Source organism: Rhodotorula toruloides (assembly GCF_000320785.1).
Source record: "Rhodotorula toruloides NP11 unplaced genomic scaffold Scaffold44, whole genome shotgun sequence".
Taxonomy (NCBI): Eukaryota; Fungi; Basidiomycota; class Microbotryomycetes; order Sporidiobolales; family Sporidiobolaceae; genus Rhodotorula; species Rhodotorula toruloides.
In genome coordinates, this window is record NW_015623004.1 from 18,254 (window position 1) to 37,454 (window position 19,201).

Consider the following 19,201-nt stretch of genomic DNA (forward strand, 5'->3'; position numbering starts at 1 on the left):
GTTTCATGTCGATCTCTAGCAGCCTTTCTGCTCCTCTTGTGCCTTGTCGTTGGCCGAGGCACAAGGAATGCATAGATCAAGGACATTTGCGCTCACGAGAATCACGACGGCCCGACAAGACGGACCTGAATGACGACGCACAAACAACGAGTTAATTCACAGGCAACAGACTACTGACTCTTGTCCGCCACCCGCTCGCGCAACCACTCCTCCAACCCCTTCAACCTCGGGAACTCCTTCCTGAGCGCCTCGATATCCGCCGAGTACCCAACCTCATGGAACCAGCGCATCATCATCTTGAAGTCATGCGGGAGGAGGGAGACGACTAAAGAGGGGAACCAGGCCTTCCAGACGGATTGGGTGTAGACGCGCGCGTAGGTCGTGCGGACTTCGTTCATGGAGAGGTTGTCGGCGGCTAGGTCGATGCGGCGGTTGGCGTAGCGGTCTGGGTCGTTGAGCATCTCGGCGGCGACGTAGCCTGCGGGTCAAAGCTTGTCAGCGTGAGGTCAGGAAGAGCGAGAAGACGCGCGACGAACCGATGTCGTCGGCCGAAATGAGCTGGATCTTTTTGCCCTGAAGCGCGGCGTCGAAGAACCCGAGCGCCATGGCGAGAGCAAGGTTGTTCTGCTTCGGGTACTGCAGATTGAGACAACGTCAGCACATGAAAGCGCTGAGGGGAAGGGATTGAATCGGGCGCACGTTGTCCATGAAGGCGACAGGCGCGACCACCGCATGCTTCAACCCGCTCTCCTTGAGCGCCTCCTCGATCTTGGCCTTGGTCTCGAAGTGTGGAATGCCGATTGTGGGTGTAGCATTGGCGACGGAGGAGAAGACGAGGAAAGGGAGGTTGGCGCGCTTGGCTGCGTCGACAAAGTTCCGGCCTTGCTGGTCTTCGGTTGGCTGGCCTTTGCTGGGGATGGCGGTGACTGTGGAGTCCAAGGTAAGCGCAAGGAAGAGTAGTGAAGACGCAAAACGGAACGCACCGAGGAAGGCTGAGCGGACGCCGACGAGGGCGGCATCGAGACTCGCAGGATCGGTCAAGTCGCCCTGGACGACCTCGATACCCTGTTCCTTCAGTTTCTGCGCCGCCGGACTCGCCGGGTTGCGTGTGAGGGCGCGGATTTGGGGAGGCTGAGCGAGAGCCTGGAGGGCGCGGATGACGGCAGAGCCCTGGGTTCCGGTCCCTCCAAGGACGAGCACGGGTGAGAGAGCAGGCATTGTAAGTAGCAGAGAGTGAGTGTGAAGCAGGAGAGAGACCAGCGAGGGGCGAGGCAAGCGAGATAACGACTCGCAAGCGGTGTGTCAGCACGACGTAAGCAAGCACGCGCCGAAGGCCGTCCGGCGTGACTGGCGGGCCGGAGCGTCGTCACATCGCTTTGGCTGACACGAGAAGAGGAGCGCGCAGGTACCGACAACCGAGCGAGAGATGAAGCGAAAGAAGCGGCGGCGAGCGGAACATCGTCAATAGAAACTAACGTTTCAGGAGGAAGATAGCGACAACTACTGCTTGAGGATCTTGTCAATAATAGCGCCGACAGCGAGGCACTGCTCGTCCATCCAGTGCGGCGCGACGACCTGAAGCGAGAGAGGGAGTCCGAGGCTGTCGCGGCGGAGCTTGTCGTCAAGCCCTGCGAGTCGAGAGCGATTAGACCGTCAGTGCAGTGCACGGCAGCTTCGAAAGGATGGAGAGAGGCGAGGACACACACATCGCTCGATTCTCCTCCTCGCCCCTAACCTTCTTCAAGCCCTCCTTGAACGCGTTGAACGACCGCGGCTCCTCCCTCCTGTACTCCTCGCTCACCTCCATATCGCCCTCCTCGATCTTGCCGACCGGGATCGCCAACGCGCAACACTGAAGCAAGTTCCACGGCAAGGTGTGCGTCCAGTCGTTGTAGTCGTCGTGTGGGACAGCGGCGTGCGAGGCGTTCGGGCAGATGACGGCGTCGAGGTTGAGGGCGTTCCAGCGCTGGCGGTCTGCATGAACAGGGCAGGTCAGGGACGCGGGTAGAGGACGAAGAAAAGTAGAGACGTGAACGCACACTCGATCCGCAGCCCAAACGCTTCCCAGTAAGACTGAAAAACCTCCTCGGTCGACAACTCAGATCCAGGCTGGCCGGTATAGACGTTCGGAAGGTGCGGCTCGTCCTGCAGTGTTGCGCCGAGCATCGCGCCGCCGTCTCGGTGGAAGAAGGAGAAGGCGAGGTTGTGCGCTTTGATGTGGAGAGGGGCGACGTCCCAATCGATGACTGCGATGCAGGAGCGAGTCAGTCAGGCAAGAGAGGCAGACGAGGTAAAGGAAACGGACCTTCATGTCCGGCCGCCTTGAGCTTCTCGACGGTCTCGTCGAGCATTCGCCGGATCGGCGGATGCGGCCTGACCATGCCGTTGTCACGCAAGACGCCAATCTTGAGTGGACGGTCAAGCTTGACGGGCGTCCAAGGCATCGGGACGCAAGTCGGGTCGATCTTCCACGGTTCGGACGAGATGACCGACCGCATGAGCAGCGCGAGATCCGGAATCGAGCGCGCGAGCGGTCCCCACGTAGGCAGGACGAACTCGGCGCCTGAGCCGACTCCCGCGCCGCCGAGGATGGGCAACCTCCCGCAACTTGGCTTGAAGCCGTACACGCCGCACATCGCGGCGGGCATGCGGCATGAGCCGGCGATGTCGCTACCGAGACCCAGAGGAGAGGCGAAGGAAGCGAGGAGAGCCGCTTCGCCGCCGGAAGAACCGCCAGCGCCGCGTCGACGGTTCAGCGGGTTCAAGCAGCGGCCCCAGATCCGGTTGACGGTGTCGGACGAGAAGAGGGATGTCGGTACGTTGCTCTTGACGTAGAGGACGGCTCCGTCTGCTTCAAGAGCTGCGCCGATAGGACCGTCTGCGTCGGCCAGCTTGTCGAGCCAGGAGACGAAGCCGATCGTGTTGCGCATTCCCTTCAGCTCGTGCTGGTCTGCGGGCGCAACGAATCGTCAGCCTAACTCACAGCGTCACTGTGGAAGTCCACGCACCCTTCAAGCTGATTGGCAGGCCATGCAAGGGTCCGACAGGCTTGCCGGTCTTCGAGAAGTGGTCGTCGAGCTCGTGTGCCCGCTTGAGGGCGCGGTCGAAGAAGAGCTCGGTGCAGCACCTGTACAACTGCTGTGCGATGGCAGCCGACTTGCAGAACGCTTCATCGGAGCGAGAACGAGCGACAGTCAGCGTCGTGAACGAGCGAGAGAGGGGGTTGGCGAGCGACACACCCGTCACGACGGCGACGGCGCTCCATTCGCCGCGCTGGAGCTTGTTGACGGTGGCCGTGGCGTCGCTGTGGACGATGCGCAACTCGTCCTCGCTCAGGATCCCGCTCGACGCGAGCACGCCGTCGACTCGCTGCTCGACCTCGTCCGGATCTTGCGCGGCGACATCGACCCAGGCGGGCGCGAGGAGACGCTCGTCGATGCGCCAGTCTGCTGGGATCTTGGCCTGCGTCTGGTCGTACGCCGCTTTAGCGCGCTGCTGCCACGAGGAGGAGGACGGGGTCGGGTTGGTGGACATTTCGCTCGAGGGTCGCTGGGACGGGGTGCTGGTGATGGAAGAGGAGGAGAACGACGTGCTGCTGGCTGTCCATCGCTTCTCGAGCGCCGCACAGCTGACTCAGATCTCCGTCCGCCTCGCTCGCTCCCTCCGCGACCTTTCGCCGCAATTTATCCGCGTCGCGCACACACCGATTCGTGGACCGGACAGATAGCACGTGAACTCGGATACGTCCCGTGAGCTTACGCTCAGTCCGCCGGCTCGCGACGGAGGCCTCAATCGCACGTAGTCCACGGAGCGACGCCTCACTTGTCTGCTGCGGCGCCATCTCGCGCACAACGAGCGCGTATGAGCACCGCTGCTGCCTGCTACCAACTGCTACACATCTCAAGATGACCCTTGCTCGCAGGGAGTACACCCACGTCCGTCCCTGCGATCGATTCCATAGCCTTTGGCCGCTGAGCCTGCAACCTCGACTCGCGCTCATTATCGCAGGACGCGCCGCCCGGCACCGACTTTCTTGATGCAGACGGCAAGGCACACTCCGTGCACTACCCTATGCCGTCCGACTCGATCCACGACCCGCTCGTGTGGAAGCCAGCTTACAAGGTTCGTCTTCCGAGACCCAGATCTGCCTGCTTACTCACTTTGACTGACGAGATCTCGTTCATCAGGCTGCCACATACTGGCTCGGAGCTTGGTGGGTCTTCTGGGCGTGTCTGCCGGTCGGAGCGCTCTCGTTCATCTACCCTGCCTTGATCCGAGAGTGCGTTCGTCTTCTCTTTCGCCTGCCAATACCGTGCTGAACGAGGTTCCGCACTTTCTACAGCTACAACATGACGCCTGTCGACATCTCGAGGGTAATGGGCTGGAACGGACTCGTTCTCGCGCTCGTCGGATTCATCTTGGTGAGTTGCGACGATCATATCCGCCTCGCCTGTCCGCTTTCCGCTCACCTGACGATGTCACAGCTTCCTTACGCTTCTGCATATGGTCGTCGCCCCATGATCCTTCTGAGCAACCTCGTCAGCAAGTTAAACCGTTCCATTTCAACGAGTTCCCGGCTTACGAGGGCTCCTTCGCGCAGCCATCGCCGGCCTCATCTGGATCACTCAGACGCACACGCATCGCAGCTTCCTGTGGGCGCGCAACGTCTATAGCATAGGCGCCGGCGCCATCGAGTTCCTCGGCCTCTGCCTCGCAGGCGACCTCTTCTTCACGCAAGATGCGGGTTTCTGGCACGCAATTGGCTTTGCGTCGCTTGTCCTATCGTCGAATGTGGGCGCGCCGATTCTCGGGGCGTTCGAGCAGCGGAATCACGGTGCGTCCGTTCCCTCCCGCCTTCGCGAGAGAGACTGACCTTCCGGGACGCACAGGCTGGCGCAACTTCTTCTGGTTCTTGGCAGGCATCCTCATCTTCACCCAAGTCGTCTTCGCCGTCTTCTTCCCCGAAACGCTCTGGCACCGCACGAACGCCTCTTCTCGCGGCGAATTCGTCTCGAGCGACCCGTCCGGCACGACCGCCCAGTCCGAGCCTGAGACCGTCTCTCACGACGACGAGAAGGATGATAAGTCGCCCTACAGTCCCGCCACGACAGACATCTCGACCGTGAACGGCCTCTCCACCGCCCAAGCCGCCATCATCGCCAACGTCGGCAAAGGCTACCCCAGCACAGCGCAGCGCTACTCCGTCTTCCCTCCACGCAACAAGCAGTACTCGGTCGTGCAGAACATGCTCGACATGCTCGTCCTGTCGTCCTTCGGGTCAATCATCCTCTTCACGATCTGGTGGTCCGCGTTCTGCGGTTTCCTCATTTCGACCGGCTTCGTAGCGAGCGCCATCTGGGCTGCGCCGCCATACAACTTCGGTCCTGTCGCCGTCGGCTGCACGAACATCCCGCCGACAATTGGCATCTTCCTCGGATTTTTCGTCGCGGGGCCGGTTGTCGATCGGGACGTCGCGCAGCAGGCAAAGCGGAACAACGGCGTGCGGGAGGCGGAGATGCGGTTGCGGTCAGCGATTGCTGGCGGAGTCGTCGCCGTCGTCGGGCTTGTCATCTAGTGAGTCTCGTTTCCTCCGACAACCAGCCCCGAAATAGTTGACCGTCTTCCCTCGCCCTTGCAGTGGCATCGGACTCGAGCGACAATGGCACTGGTCAGCAATCTTGATCCCCGGTATCGGTCTGGTGCGCGCGACTTACAGACTTCGCAGCGGGCTCGACGAGCTGACCTTCGCAACTCTCGCAGAACCAATTCGCATCCGCCTTCTCCGTCGTCGCCATCTCGTCGTACGCTACGGACGTTTACAAGCAGTACGCCCTCGAGATCGGCTTCATCACGACGCTGTTCAAGAACAGCTGGGTCTTCGGTCTCGGTGCGCCCGCTTGACCTCGCTCGATCCTTGCGCAGCTATGTGCTGACTGAACAGGCTTCGCTCGCGCAGGCTACTTCATGAACGATCTCTATGTCCGCGTCGGTCCGCTCAAGATGACTGTCCTCATCTCCATCCCGCTCTACGCAGCGATCGTCTTGACCGTTCTCTTCGTGCGTCCTTCCTTCCGCCCGTTGCATTTGCGACGAACGCTGACCTTCTGTTCTACGTAGCTCTGGATCGGAAAAGCTACCCGCCGCTTCAGCGCCAAGTTCGCCATCATGCAGCGCGACTAAAGACCCATTCGTACCCCTTCGCTAATCCACGCTCGCCACTCGTCGGCTGCGGGTCCTCCGACGTCTGTCGCTTCGGTTGTACAGTTATTCGTGACAATGCAGGACGCTGTGCTGTTCCGTGATTTCCGACCCAAGTGCGAAGGTGCGATAGATGCGAGAGAAGGACCGGGGAGAGGTATCCTACAGCTAAGATACGGGTATCGCTAAGCAGTACAAGAGAATAAGATGTCGTTGCTGTAACGCGCGGGAGAGGCGGGATGGGTCGCGGCTGTCAAGGGGAAGACCGAAGTCAGCGACGGTATCGAAAAGCAGATCCCGCTAGCTCAGACACACCTGCTCACGACGCAAAGCTGTGATAGGCGTACAAGCCCTCGCGGTACCCGAGCATGCCCTCGCCCTTCAAAACCTCCATCTTGCGCGGATTCCACGCGACCTCGAGGCCGGACCGGTTCTGGTCGACGAGCTTGAGGAGCGCCTGGCGCTGCGTGTCGGTACGAGGGAGGTGGAGGAGCTGGCGAGGACGGGTCGAAGGCGAGTAGTAGGGCGTAAGAGTCGAGGTGGTGGCCGTGTCGACGTACCTGAAAGAGTAGGCCGGGTGAGCAAGCGAATGAACAACGCGAGAGAAAGTTGAACGCACCAGCCACGCCGGCCCTTGCCCCAGACGGGCTTCCAGTCGCCCGCGCCGCCCTGCACCAGCTCGAGGCTCTTCTCGTCGAGCTCGACGATCCGCAAGTTGGTCTGCCGCAGCGCCAGCAGAAGTTGCGCCTCTTCCGGATTCGGCGACGACGACTCGAGGCTCGCGCACTGCGAGAGGAGGACTGCATGCAGCTCCATGATCGACATCGAAGGCGGGCCGAGGGTTACGCGTCGCCGACTGCTGATGCTCTGACCGACGAGCGACGGGCACGAGTGGCTCAAGTCGAGGATCTCGACGGCGTTGGCTTTGGTGCAGAGGAAGGTCGAGACGGCATGCATCGTGATTGACCGGCAGTGGGCGAGTCCGAGCTGCATCAGGTTCGGCTGAGGCGGGATGAGCCCGGTGAGGATCACGTCGGACATGGGCGTGCTGGAGAGGTCGAGGGTGCGAAGGCGACCGGAGCGGAAAGCGGGCGAGGCGGAGACGACGAGGCGAAGTTCCGGAACCTCGAGGGGCGAAGGGTACGTCCCGTCGCCGAAGAGCGAGAGGTCGGTCAGCTCGCTGACGACCTCACCTGATCCCCACGATTCGTCCTCGTCGTCTGACAGGCCAGCGAGCGTCGTGAGAGGTGGGCAGTCGCCGCAGAAGAGGCCGAGGAGGGCGGCACCGGTGATGAGGCGGCAGCGGGCGAGCGAGAGCGCCTTGAGACGCATCGGGCGTCCGCCGATGCCCTTCTGTCCGGCCAAGGCGAGACCCTTGAGCAGCATCGGCGACGTAAGAGTCGAGGCGAGGTCGAGGTGCGTGAGGTAGGGGAAGGAGAGGACGAAAGAGGTGAGGAGGTCGGAGGGAAGGAGCGACGAGGCGAGACCAAGTCGACGCAGGTGAGGGAAGAAAGTGCGATTGAGGATGCGCTCCTCCGTGTAGCCCATCCTGACCGACCGCAAGGAGGGCGTCCGGTATCCCATCTCCATCTCTTCGTCCTCGTCCTCCTCGCCAAGCGTGTCCATCCCAGGCGGTGGCATGAGCGCCTTCGGACCACACTTGTACATCTTGACAAACTCTTCGAGGCCTGCGACAAAGACGCGCGAGACGCAGCCGCACAAGTCGAGCGCCCGGACGGGCTGCATCGTCAGGCTGCCTTCGAGGACTTGGACCGTCCGCTTCGGCGCTGGCTCGGGTGCCCAGCGGCCGCTCACCGATGCTGGAACGGACGAAGAGCGCTCGGATGCGCGCGAGAGGGACTGGTGGCGGAAAGGAGGGCGAGAGCCGTGACCTTGCGAAGCGCGCACTTGCGGGAGTTGTGGCACGGCATGCGCGGGCAGGGACGCCGAGCGGGTGAGGAAGGCGTGAGGCGGAAGGAGCGAGCGGTTGAAGCGAGGACGACCTCGAGGATGCGATTCAGTCGGTGTCGCAAGCCCGCTCGCGCTCTGACTGGTCGGCAATGCACCCCGACTCCGCCCGAATCGCTCTCGACCTCGCATTTCTTCCTCGTCCTCGAGGTCCTCCGCGCCGCTCGACATGTGCTCGTCAGGCGACCCGACCGGGTGCATCTGTCCGTTCGGCTGAGTCGCAGGCGGAGCGAACGACGACCCGCTCGGCCTCCTCTGCATCCAATGCGCAGGCCTGCGTCCGACGGGCGTACGCGAGCCCGACCCAGGCGCGTCGTCATCCGTGTCGACCATCGTCTCGTCCTCCTCGGCGATCGACGTCGAGATGGACGAAGAGCGGGTGCGGTGGCTGCCCCGGTCTGTCGAGGGCGAGCGAGAGTGTGACGAGGCGAGGTGGCGGTAGTGGAAGGGTTCGTGAGGGGAAGCAGGGACGTGCGAGCCGGGCGTTGCACCAAAGTAAGGCGATCGCAGACCGACGCCCAGGTCGGACTCGGACGAGCCAAAGTCCGGCATGAAGGCGGGCTCTTCGGGTTCCTCGTACTCGGCGAGGTAGCCGCCGCGGAAGAGAAGCTCCTCGAGGACCTCGAACGTGATCGCGCTGTCCATGTACTCCGAGAAGCCGACTTGGCAGAGCTGTGCGCACGGCGGTGCAACTCGATCAGCCTCAGAGGAGCATACATCTGCACCGACGCAACAACAAGGGAACAAAGCGCACCTGGCCAGCGACCTTCTTCTTCTTCTTCCCGCCCGGCGTCTCTCCCTCACTCTCGTCGGCACTCGAGCTCCACCTCTCCTCCTCGTCCTCCTCGTCCTCCTCATCCTTGTTCACAACAGGCTTGACAAGCTTGTCCCTCGGGTACCTCGTCCCCTTGAGCAGCGTGACGAGCCGATGAGGCGTGACGAACCGCTCGTGCGAGCCTTGGCGGAGAGTGCGCTTCATCCCCGCCGTACGAAAGCGAGCGAAGGAGATTGCGCGCGTAAAGAGGAGGGGAGAGTCGGCGGGGTCGAGGGTGGGCAGAGGGGCTGGAGGAGGGAAGGAGTTGGCGATTTCGACCGGTGCGGAGTGGTGGCTTGGGAGTGGGTGGCGCTCCTCGGGTGGAGACGAGACGAGTGGTCGCCCGCGAGTCTCTTCCTCGACTGCCGCCTCAAGAGCTGCCTTGAGCCCGCCGGCAAAACCTCCTCCACCAGCTGCTCCTGCGCCTTTCACCGGCTCGTCAAGCTCGAGTCCAACGAGGCCGAGGCTGCTGTTGTTCGCCGCCTCGCTGCTGTGTCCTCTTCCACCTCGTGCATCGCTCCGCAGCGGCCTCGCGACCCTCTGCCCACCGCTGTACTCCTCAATCGTCCTCAACACGCTCTCAAACGCCCTCGGCATCCCGAAACTGACGCGGCGCCACAACGCCCTCGTCGCCTCTGCGCTCCACGTCTTGTCGACGAGGCAGATGGAGGCGAGGGTCTCTTTCGCTTGGGTGTCGAGCGGTTGGGCGAGGTGGGAGGGTTCGTACGGCGTTGCGGGGACGAGCTCGAGGTACGGGTCCGGGCAGGGGAACGGCGTCGGGTAGGGGACGTAGGAGTAGTACAGGTGATGGATGATGAGGGCGACTGCGGGTGTGTGTGTCTTGTGTCAGTCGGAAACCGTCTCGAGGGGGAGGGTTGTGGTCGGGAACGCACTAATCTCGGGGGGAAAGTCGCCCAGGTGTCGCGAGTACGTCGAGTGCAGCGGCGGGTGGTGCGTAAAGTGCGGCCCAGGCGGGTTAGGCGACGACGATGCGAGCGAGAGCAAGTCGAGGTCGGTCACCTGGGGCGGGAGGTCGAACGTCGGCGACGAGGACGACTTTGCGAGGGTCGGTGTAGCTGCGCCTGATCCTCCATCGCTGTGCAAGTCCATCCCACGCCCTGCGCGTGCCCGTGCGGTCGAGTGAAGTTGAGCGAGGCGAGTTCTGGGCGACGACGGCAGCTCGTTCGGAGCGGGCAAGCTGGCGGTACTGGCACACTTTAGTACAGTCTCAAGCAAGCGTCTGAGCCTGTGCACGCCAACGAACCCGAGTGAGCGAGCGAGCGTGAGAGGAAAGCTTGAGGTCAGCGACTCCGCGCGGTACAAACCCCCGACGACGGCAAAGTTCTCTCTTCCAGCTCGTGCGACAGCGTGTGCGAAGTATTGACATTGCTCAAGGTGTAGCGGAACCACCGCCGCCGATAAAGTCTATCTCGTCCCGACTTTCTCGCCCGAAAATGCCGCGAATCTCCGCCGACGAAGTCGAACGTCCTCACACCGTCATGATAGCCGGCTCGTACGCCTTCGTGGGCATCACAGCGCCGGTCAACACCGTCCCGCCTGTCTCGTCCGTCTCAGTCGCCCCGCCGCCGCCGACAGGATACGACTTGAGGCTCGCTTTCGGCCTGTGCTTGTCGTCGGTGAGGTACCACTGGACGAGGGTGGTGCCGAGCTTGAGGTTCGACGTGAGGCCCTTGAAGGCGGCTTGAGAGAGGTCGAGGTTGTGGCCCGTGATGTTGCCCGAGATGCCCTCGACTGGGAGCGCGAGGGAGTCAGTAGCGGTTCAGCTTCAAGCGAGAGGCCTGCACATACTCGTTGCCCGGACGTACGAGTCCTTCTCGAGCTGTGGCGACGTGAAGAATGTCAGGACTGGACGGCCGAGCCACGGAAGCGAAGAAGCCCGCCTGATACATCGTTATGAACTGTCCGCACAGTGGTGAGACAGCGCTCGCATCACCATACTGTCAATCAACATGAGGACGTGAGCAGGCGGAACCGCCAAGTCAAAGGCAAGTGCGGCGGACGACGCACCAACTCCTCGCTAACCCTCACGACCAAATCCGTATCCTTCGCCTTGGTTCCACACTCTGACAATTCACTGCTCGCTTCGAACCAGGTGATCTGCGCGAAGAACGTCTGGCCAGGCTGTACGGCGGTGTCGGTTGTAGTTGGCGAACCGGATGTGGTCGGTTGAGCGGTAAGGAGGGGAGAGGTTGTGACGGGCAGAGAGGGGGGAGAGGTGGTGACGGGTGCTGGAGCAGTGGTGCTTGGCTGCAGTGCGGCTGAGCTGGTCGCTGGAGCCGAAGAGACAACGGCGGAAGAAGAGGTCGAGTCGCTCGAAGAGGAAGAGTCGCGATGCGAGTACTGCGAGGCAAGTCAGCCCACGCTGAGTGTTGTAGAGAGCAGCCATCCGCACCCAGTACCACGCGCCGATGAGCAGCAGGACCACAATGACCGCCACGCCCGCCGCAATCCACCACAACTTCTTGTTGCTGCTCTCCTCCTCGTCCTGCTGGTCCTCCTCCCCATCTTGCTGTCCCGCACCCGCAGCACCACGCTTCTTCTTGCCCCTGCCTCCCTTCTCATCCCGCGAGTCCTGCTCGTCGCTACTGTCCCCCTGCTTGTCCGACCTCTCGCCGTCAGAAGAAGGCGGCGTGCGGTCGCCCTTACCTCCTCCAGCGTCGTCGTCCGAGTAGTCGTCTTGCTGTGCTGGGTCGTATTTGTGCGAGCCTTTAGGCTGCCGAACGAGGTGGTGAGATGAAAGGAGCCGGGTGCGGAGGATGCGAAAAGCGACGCACAACAGAACGCATCGCCCAGACTCGTTCGCCGGCGCGTCCCTTGTGTTGGGCGGACCTCGTAGACCGCCGCTCCGCGTGCCGACCGATACTTCTCTCCTCGTCCTCCTCCTCTTCCGACCCGCTCGTCCGGTCAGACTCCTCGGAAGAGCTTAGGTCGCGCTTGCGGTGAGCAGTAGTAGCATGATAGCGTTGAGAGGACGAAGCAGCAGGCATGGCGGACCAGCGGCGGTTGCGGGAGAAGCGGCGTGAAGAGGAGGACGACAAGAACGACGAGCGAGCTGCCCCGGAGAATCCGCGGACAGGCAGGCGCGGCGTCGGCCAGGGTTTCGCACGTCCTCCAACCCTTGACTTGCCGTGCGAGCTCTGCGAAGCCCTGCCCATCGAGTCTGTTCCGCAGACTGATGAGAACCGACAGAGGTCGTGGGACGAGCGGGAGAGTGACGGGACAGGTCGCTCAGCCCGGAGAGCACAAACACGTAGTTCAGCAGGAGCCGGCGAGCCTGAACGAGCCAGTCCAGCGAGCGTAGCCGTGAGTGAAGAGGCGCAGAGGCGAAGAGGCGGACTTGCCTCTCTCGCTCCTCCTTGTGGCCCTCGACCGCTCAATGAGCTGCTGCTGCCTCTTGAAGGGTGTCTCCAGCTTGCGCAACGCCCAGCTCGTCCATCGCAGACTCCGCGGACCTTCCGCATGTCTTCTCGCCCTCATTCTCCTGCTGTCTTCCTCGCTCTAGCGCATCCAGCTGCTGAGTTCGTGTGGTCTGCTTTGCGCTATCTGCTGCTCTGCAGTGACCGGACACTCCAGTAATGGCCTCCCCCGCCCTCCGCGCAGCTCAACAAGCTCCCCAAATGGCTCGTTACGCCGCTTCAGGCGCACGACGAGCGATGGACGCTTATCGAGACCGTGACCGATACTCTACCGAGTTTGAGGAGGAGTCACAGCCGTCGAAGGGTGGGAGGAGGTCGCGTGAAGGGCAGGCCGAGGGAGGTAGGGAGGCGCTGGTCAGGCCGAGCAGGAAGAACGTCGACAGGGTGAGCTCGCCAATGCTGGACAACCTTGCATACTTGCGCTAACTGTATCCCGTCATACGCTCTCGCAGTCCCGAGGCTCATACGCCGCTGTGGGCCAAACCGACTCTCGCGGTCGCCCTTCAACCGACAGCGCTCGCAACTCGGCTCACACCGACTCGGACCCCGAGCGCTCGCCGAACGGCAGCAGCGACGGCGAGCACTCGGAGGACCTGGAGAAGGGCAAGTCGACGAGCCGGTCGAGCAGAGGTAGGAAGGGAGGAGTCGCAACAGGTGGCTCGGCTAGAAGCGACGACGAGCATGACGATAGGGAGAAGAAGGGGTCCTCGTGGACGAAGTGGGCGCTCATCGGTGGACTGGTCGTCTTGCTGATCGTTGCAGTGAGCGAGCCGTTCTCTTCTTCCGTTTCCTGAGCACTACTGACTGACTGAACACTCGTAGATTGGCGTCGTCATCTACACGATCAACGCAAGCCTTTTCACTCCGACTGGCTGAGCCGCAAGCTGATCCGTCTCGCGCTTGACAGCACAAGAAATCTAGCAGCTCGACGGCGACACCGTCCTCAGCCGCCGAGTCCGCGACTTCCGGCTCGAGCAGCGCTACATCCGCCACGACAAACGCGACGGCTGCATCGGCCGTGTCAGCAGATTCGTCGCTCAACTCGACTGCGACGGACGCGGGCGGAGCGTCTGGTGGTACAGCGGTGCGCGACCTTTCCCCTTGCGTTCTCTGGGCTTGACCGCTGATGACGTCCCGATGCAGGCTTTGACGCCGTCTGCCAGCTTGCCAGCGAGCTCAGCCGCCGTGGACGGGAGCCTGACAACGCAGGTTTTTGCGACCGGCGAAGCAGGACTTCCAGTGAGCCCGCATTCTGTCCATTCTCTCAGCCTGGCACTTACACTGGATTCTTCGGATGTGCAGGTTCAGGTCGGTGGGTCGACTGGCGCACCGACGCCAACGGACGATGCTTTTGCTTCGACGGTAAGGCTGACCTTCCCAAACCTCCTTCACGCGATACGAGCGTGCTGACCGAACTGAACAGCCCGCCATGACATTTGCGACAGCACATGCAGGCGGCGCAACAGGCTCAGCCGACTCGAATGGTATTGGCCAGTTCAGCAACCCGGATTCGCAGATGCCAGACGACTCCTCGCAGTCCCCCGGCCACGACAGGGGCAGCAGACCTACAGCTTCTTCGAGACCTAGCTACGAGGGCCAGCCGGGGTGGCAGACCACGAGCGGAGCAGCGAGTACCGAAGGCTCAACGAAGTTCACGACTACCGCGACTTGGTTTGCTATCGGTGCATCCGCTGCGCACTTCCGCTGCAAGCGGCGAAGCTGAACGGTAGATTCTGCAGATGAGCACCGCACCGCCTGCGGCACGACCTACACAAGCAGCTCTCTCGTCGCCGCTCTTCCTCCTGCACTCGTCCGTCTTCCTCCTTTCCTCTCGCTTCCAGCACTCACTTCTCGTCGCGCAGTACGGCTCGGACGGCGACAGCGTCTCTGCGCTCTGCGGCGCCAAGATGAACGTCTGGTCGCCCGACTCGAACGTGACGATTTCGGTGAAGGTTGGCGATGTCTGCAACGCGTGCGTCGTCTCTCGTCTCCGCTTCACACTCACTTCTTTCGGCTTCCTGACGTTCTCTATCTGATTGACTTGCCCAGCTGCCCGACGACCACCTCAATCGACCTCTCGCAAGCCGCCTTCCTCCGTCTCGCCGGCGCAAGCCCCAAGAACCGCGACGCCGCGCTCGACAAAGGTGTCCTCTCGATCCAATGGTGGCTCGAGGATGCGGGGCTGCAGGCTCAGCTACCGATCGGGTTTAGCGATTGGGACGGGAGTGTGGGCGAGTCGAACGAGGGCGCTCGTCGATAGAAGGGGCTTTTATAGATCGCACAACTTAGTTTCATTGCTTTTGACAACGTAGGAAAGGGTGAACAGACGAAAGCGAGAGGGAGGTACGCAGACAAGCGAGGATTACAAGCGGAGACCGGGGGGCGAGGCGCGAGAGACGACGATGCTCGACGATGCTCACTGCGCGAGGGTGGCGGCGGCGGAGCTGAGGACGACGGTACCGCGCTCCTTACACTTGGTGACTGCGACGAGAAACCCGAAAGTCAGTCAGCCAAAGCCGCTTCGGCGCAAGATTCCGGTGACAGATCGTGCTTCAGACTCACCGAAGACAACCTTGTCGCCCTCCTTCCACATCTCGGTGACGAGCGTCTCGCCGGGGAAGAGGACGCCAGCGAAGCGGACCTTGATGTCGGAGAACGCGCCGTACTTGCGGAAGATGTGCTTGGCCGAGATGCCGAACGAGCAGAGGCCCTGCGAGGCGCGCGAGTGTTAGCTAAGGTCCCTCGTACCATTGAGCGGGCGCACGCACGTGGAGGATGGGCTGGTCGAAGCCGCCGACCTTGGCAAAGTTCGGGTCGACGTGGAGCGGGTTGTAGTCGCCCGAGAGGCGGTAGATCGCAGCCTGTTGGGGGAGCGTCTTCTCCTCGACGACGGCATCAGGCTTGCGGGAAGGAGGCTTGTTGAGCGCGGTCGCAGCGCCGCGGTCCTTGCCGGTCTTGCGACCGCCGAAGCCGCCGGCCTGGCGGATGAAGACGGTCGAGTGGTTCTCGAAGACAACGTCGCCAGTTGCAGAGTCCTTGGTGGTCGTGACGGTAGTGACGGCGGCGGCCTTGCCCTTGTCGAGCACCTCGGCAAGCTTCGACTCGGAGACGAGGGTGCCGGAGGTAGGGATCGGCTTCTTGATCGAAAGGTACTGCTCGCCGTGGAGGAGCATCATGGGCGAGAAGTTGGGAAGCCAGTCGACTGCAAGAGAAAGAGGCGAAGGAAGCCGACGAGGAGAGAAGGGAAGGTCAGTGGAGGCGACAAACAGCGTTAGGGGTCGCGGACGTACGGGACAATCCGCTAGAGACGCTGAACTGCGGCACGACCCCCCAGCTTGGCACAGCTTGGAAATTCTCGTCGCCCTCGAAGATGAGGTCGAGGTCCTTCTCGGTCGCGCCGATGCCGAGGTTGTAGAGGGCGACGTCGCGCTCTGTTTTGACGATACGACGGTCAGTACGATGCGAAGACTCGCAATGCCTGCGGTAGATGTCGACAACCGAGAGTGTCGGGCGGACGAAGCGAGCGGAAGCGAAAGGAGGAGGACTGACCGGTGTAGGTGAACTCGCCCGACGAGTGCGCCTCCTTCTTCGCCTTGGCAACCAACTCCGAGTCCTCCTCATCCGTGTAGTCTTCTCCACCACCCGCCGAAGAAGCGCCCTCATCCTCGTTGCCAAAGTTCGAGATGATACTCTCGAGCGACTCGGCCGTCGAGTTGGGGTTGGTCGCGTTCTCGTCGAAACGGGTGATCTTGTCCCATGCGCCGACGATGTCTTCCGGCGTGACCTTCTGGTTGACGGGGAACTGCGCGACGAGGGAGGAGAAGGCGAGGTTAGGAAGGTCCGTCTCGCGTCGAGGAGAAGGTCGAACTCACGGCGTGTCCGGCGGTGCGCTGCCACCTGATGCTCGCGACCCATCCAGCCGAGACCTCGTACAAGCCCATCGTGTCCTGGTTTGACTCGGAGCCGAGGTAGCCGACGACGGGCGCGACAAAGTCGGGCGAGAAGGCCTTGACCATCCTGCGAGGTTCGGGAGGGTCAGCGACGGCATCGTCAGCTCGAACAAAGCAAATGCTAGCTACTCTTCGGGCCAGATCGTCCTGTCAGAGACGAGAAACAACGGGATGTCAGCGAAGCAGCCGAGGCAGGGGAGGAAGAGGAGACGTACGCAGTCATGGCGGTTCCGGCGTTCGGGACGAGGCTGTCGTCGGTGACGGCGGCGATTAGTGTAGGAGAAGGTGTACGAGAGGATGAAGCGGGTGAGGGAGGAGAAGAAGTGAGGCAAAGTCAGCTCCGGCCGCCGACCCGCAGAGAGACGAATCGCTCGGCACGCACATGTTCGCCAAGATGCCATACTTCTTTCCCTCAATCGCCAACGTCCTCGTCAACCCAATGATCGCGCTCTTAGCCGTCGAGTAATTCGCCTGTCCAAAGTTCCCATGGACGCCAACGGCCGACGAAGTCGTGACGATGCGACCGTACTTCTGTTTCTGGAAGTGAGGCCAGGCGGCTTTGCACACTGCGTAGGTACCCTTCAAGTGGGTCGAGTAGACCGCATCCCACTCGGCGTCGGTCATGGCGGCAAAGGACTTGTCGCGGAGGATACCGGCGTTGCAGATGATGGCTGCCGAGCGCGAGCAATCAAGCGTCAGCGCGCGCGCGGAGAGCGCTAAGCGGAGGAGGATGCAAACTCACTGTGGATGCTGCCGAACGCGTCAAGCGCAGCCTTGACGAGCTTCTCGCCCTCGAGGGTCGACTCGACGACGGCAACGGCCTTTCCGCCGGCTGCGCACAACCCAGGAGCATCAACAGGGTTCTTAGAGGTAGGAGAGAGAGGGCTCGGGCGCACCGTCCTTGATCTCCTTGACGACCTTCTCGGCGTTGTCCTTGCTCATGTCGTTGACGACGACGTTCGCTCCTCCCTTGGCGAACACGTGGGCATACGAGCGACCCAATCCGGCTCCGGCACCGGTGATGAGGACAGTCTTTCCCTCGAAGCGAACATCGTCGCTACTCTCGTTCGTCGGCATCGACTTGGCCTTCTCGAGGAACCCGAGGTAGTCGGCATCCGTGATGTTCTCGGGGTGATCGGCGTCGGTAAAGTCGTTGATCGTGTCCCATTTGGCCTTGACCGCGCTCGGAGTGAACGAACTGTCGGTCTTGAAGACATGTCCCTTGGTCCGCTCCCACCTGAGCTTGCCATACCACCCCGCGCCAGCCTCGAACACTTGTCCGTTCGTCTCGGTCTGGTCGTGGCAGAGGTACGCGACGAGAGGGACGATCATCTCGGGAGAGAGGTTGGCGAGCATCTCGGGCGGCATGATGGTCTCGGTCATTTGCGAGGCGGCGACGGGCGCGATCGCGTTCGCGTGGATGTTGTACTGCGCAGCGGCGGGACGAGGGCATCAGCGCAAAGTCCTCTTCCGCACGGAAAGTGCGCTCGTCGACGCACCTTGGCGCCCTCACGAGCGAGCGTCTTGGCAAATCCGACAAGACCCATCTTGGCAGCCGAGTAGCTGCGACGACAACCGGTTAGCGCGCGCCGCCGAGTGAACCGAATCTGCGACGCACTTGGCCTGTCCAAAGTTGCCGTAGATACCGGCGGCCGAGGCGGTCTACACACGCACAAACGCTCGATTGTCAGCGACCAGCCTTCGCTGAAAGAGCACGTCTCTCGCGCACGTTGATGATCCTGCCAAACTTCTGCTTGCGCATGATGGGCCAGGCAGCCTTGGTGCACGCATAGGCGCCCTTGACGTGCACGTCTTGGATAATGTCCCACTCCTTCTCGGTCATCGACTTGAAGGACTTGTCGCGGAGGATACCGGCGTTGTTGATCAGGATCTGCGGGCGTGCGCCTCAACCAAGTCAGTTCCTCGGCGGGAAAGAGCTGCGAAGAAGCACGTCGTCGAGGAGGACCGCGACGCACGTCAACACTCCCAAACTCGTTCATGGCCTGCTCGATAATTTTCTTTCCCTCGGTGACCGAATCGGTGTTGGCGACGGCGCGCCCGCCGTTCATGGCCTTGATCTCGTCGACGACTTTCTGGGCGTTCTCGCGCGAGAGGTCGTTGACGACGACGTTGGCGCCGCGGGAGGCGAAGAAGAGGGAGTCTGCGACGGTCGTCTTCAAAGTCAGCGAGACTTCGGGGCGAAGAAGGGAGGGAAGGGGGACGAACAAGCGCGCCCGAGTCCTCCGCCCGCACCGGTAATGACGACAGTCTTCTTGTCGAATCGCAGTTGCTGCACACACGTTCGCACAAGCACCGGTTGTCAGTCTCTCAGCGAGGAGGGAAGCGGTTCTTGCTCGTGGACCCTGCTGGCGAGTGCAAGTGGGGAGGAGACGCCGGTGTCCTCTATCAACCCGCGCGAGGCTCGCTCTTCGTCCCCGCCAGCCGCAGACAGTCACACAGTCCCAACGCAAAGCCCCCCGCACCAGCCGATGCCCGCGTCGCTGCTCAGTGACCAGTCCCCCGCCTCTCGTCCCGCCCGGCAACCGTCTCGCTCCGTTCGAGCGCGCGCAAGTCCAGCCCCGTCCCGAGCAGCACGTGAGCGTACTTCAGCCATCGTTGTGAGTCAGTGTCAGAGTGAGAGAGAGGGAGAAAGAGGGAGAGGCAAGAGAGAGGCGCCGAGACGAGCGTGAGCGGGAACCGGCGAACTCGCGATCCGGGTCACGAAACCAGCCTCCGTCCGAACGACTCGACGGCGACGACGACGACGACTTCCAAGCAGTCTTACGAGGGCATCATATAGAGGAAGCAGCGACGAGAGTGCCAGTCTTGGAGCG

General features: G+C 62.2%; 7 protein-coding genes across 7 annotated transcripts; 2 read left to right on the plus strand and 5 right to left on the minus strand.

Annotated features, from left to right (window-relative positions):
* Positions 1–170: 170 nt before the first annotated feature.
* RHTO_06575 (NmrA-like domain containing protein) lies at positions 171–1,218 on the minus strand (the record flags this gene model as incomplete). The annotated part of the gene is made up of 4 exons (XM_016420236.1): positions 171–478; positions 537–636; positions 700–926; positions 984–1,218. 4 exons carry the CDS (start codon positions 1,216–1,218, stop codon positions 171–173), a joined length of 870 nt encoding a protein of 289 aa, XP_016269322.1.
* A 282-nt stretch (positions 1,219–1,500) lies between these two features.
* Positions 1,501–3,534, minus strand: RHTO_06576 (fatty-acid amide hydrolase; the record flags this gene model as incomplete). Its single annotated transcript, XM_016420237.1, has 6 exons — positions 1,501–1,628; positions 1,705–1,974; positions 2,040–2,246; positions 2,306–2,950; positions 3,009–3,167; positions 3,240–3,534. 6 exons carry the CDS (start codon positions 3,532–3,534, stop codon positions 1,501–1,503), a joined length of 1,704 nt encoding a protein of 567 aa, XP_016269323.1.
* Positions 3,535–3,905: 371 nt separating this feature from the next.
* RHTO_06577 (MFS transporter) lies at positions 3,906–6,180 on the plus strand (the record flags this gene model as incomplete). The annotated part of the gene is made up of 11 exons (XM_016420238.1): positions 3,906–3,935; positions 4,009–4,122; positions 4,188–4,279; positions 4,343–4,421; positions 4,485–4,554; positions 4,601–4,834; positions 4,890–5,574; positions 5,639–5,699; positions 5,761–5,887; positions 5,957–6,057; positions 6,118–6,180. The coding sequence occupies 11 exons, from the start codon at positions 3,906–3,908 to the stop codon at positions 6,178–6,180; spliced, it is 1,656 nt and encodes a 551-aa protein (XP_016269324.1).
* Positions 6,181–6,517: 337 nt separating this feature from the next.
* RHTO_06578 (uncharacterized protein) lies at positions 6,518–10,090 on the minus strand (the record flags this gene model as incomplete). The annotated part of the gene is made up of 4 exons (XM_016420239.1): positions 6,518–6,758; positions 6,818–8,838; positions 8,921–9,804; positions 9,874–10,090. 4 exons carry the CDS (start codon positions 10,088–10,090, stop codon positions 6,518–6,520), a joined length of 3,363 nt encoding a protein of 1,120 aa, XP_016269325.1.
* Positions 10,091–10,469: 379 nt separating this feature from the next.
* RHTO_06579 (expansin family protein) lies at positions 10,470–11,988 on the minus strand (the record flags this gene model as incomplete). Its single annotated transcript, XM_016420240.1, has 6 exons — positions 10,470–10,732; positions 10,790–10,820; positions 10,882–10,938; positions 11,009–11,341; positions 11,394–11,714; positions 11,776–11,988. The coding sequence occupies 6 exons, from the start codon at positions 11,986–11,988 to the stop codon at positions 10,470–10,472; spliced, it is 1,218 nt and encodes a 405-aa protein (XP_016269326.1).
* Positions 11,989–12,576: 588 nt separating this feature from the next.
* RHTO_06580 (expansin family protein) lies at positions 12,577–14,677 on the plus strand (the record flags this gene model as incomplete). The annotated part of the gene is made up of 10 exons (XM_016420241.1): positions 12,577–12,801; positions 12,870–13,178; positions 13,240–13,248; positions 13,325–13,501; positions 13,561–13,656; positions 13,720–13,779; positions 13,841–14,099; positions 14,157–14,227; positions 14,280–14,389; positions 14,467–14,677. 10 exons carry the CDS (start codon positions 12,577–12,579, stop codon positions 14,675–14,677), a joined length of 1,527 nt encoding a protein of 508 aa, XP_016269327.1.
* A 156-nt stretch (positions 14,678–14,833) lies between these two features.
* RHTO_06581 (multifunctional beta-oxidation protein) lies at positions 14,834–18,981 on the minus strand (the record flags this gene model as incomplete). Its single annotated transcript, XM_016420242.1, has 17 exons — positions 14,834–14,898; positions 14,980–15,127; positions 15,186–15,619; positions 15,708–15,848; positions 15,967–16,219; positions 16,290–16,434; positions 16,497–16,514; positions 16,583–16,615; positions 16,750–17,038; positions 17,110–17,199; positions 17,264–17,795; positions 17,867–17,930; positions 17,986–18,029; positions 18,097–18,258; positions 18,344–18,528; positions 18,594–18,657; positions 18,973–18,981. The coding sequence occupies 17 exons, from the start codon at positions 18,979–18,981 to the stop codon at positions 14,834–14,836; spliced, it is 2,676 nt and encodes an 891-aa protein (XP_016269328.1).
* Positions 18,982–19,201: the final 220 nt, after the last annotated feature.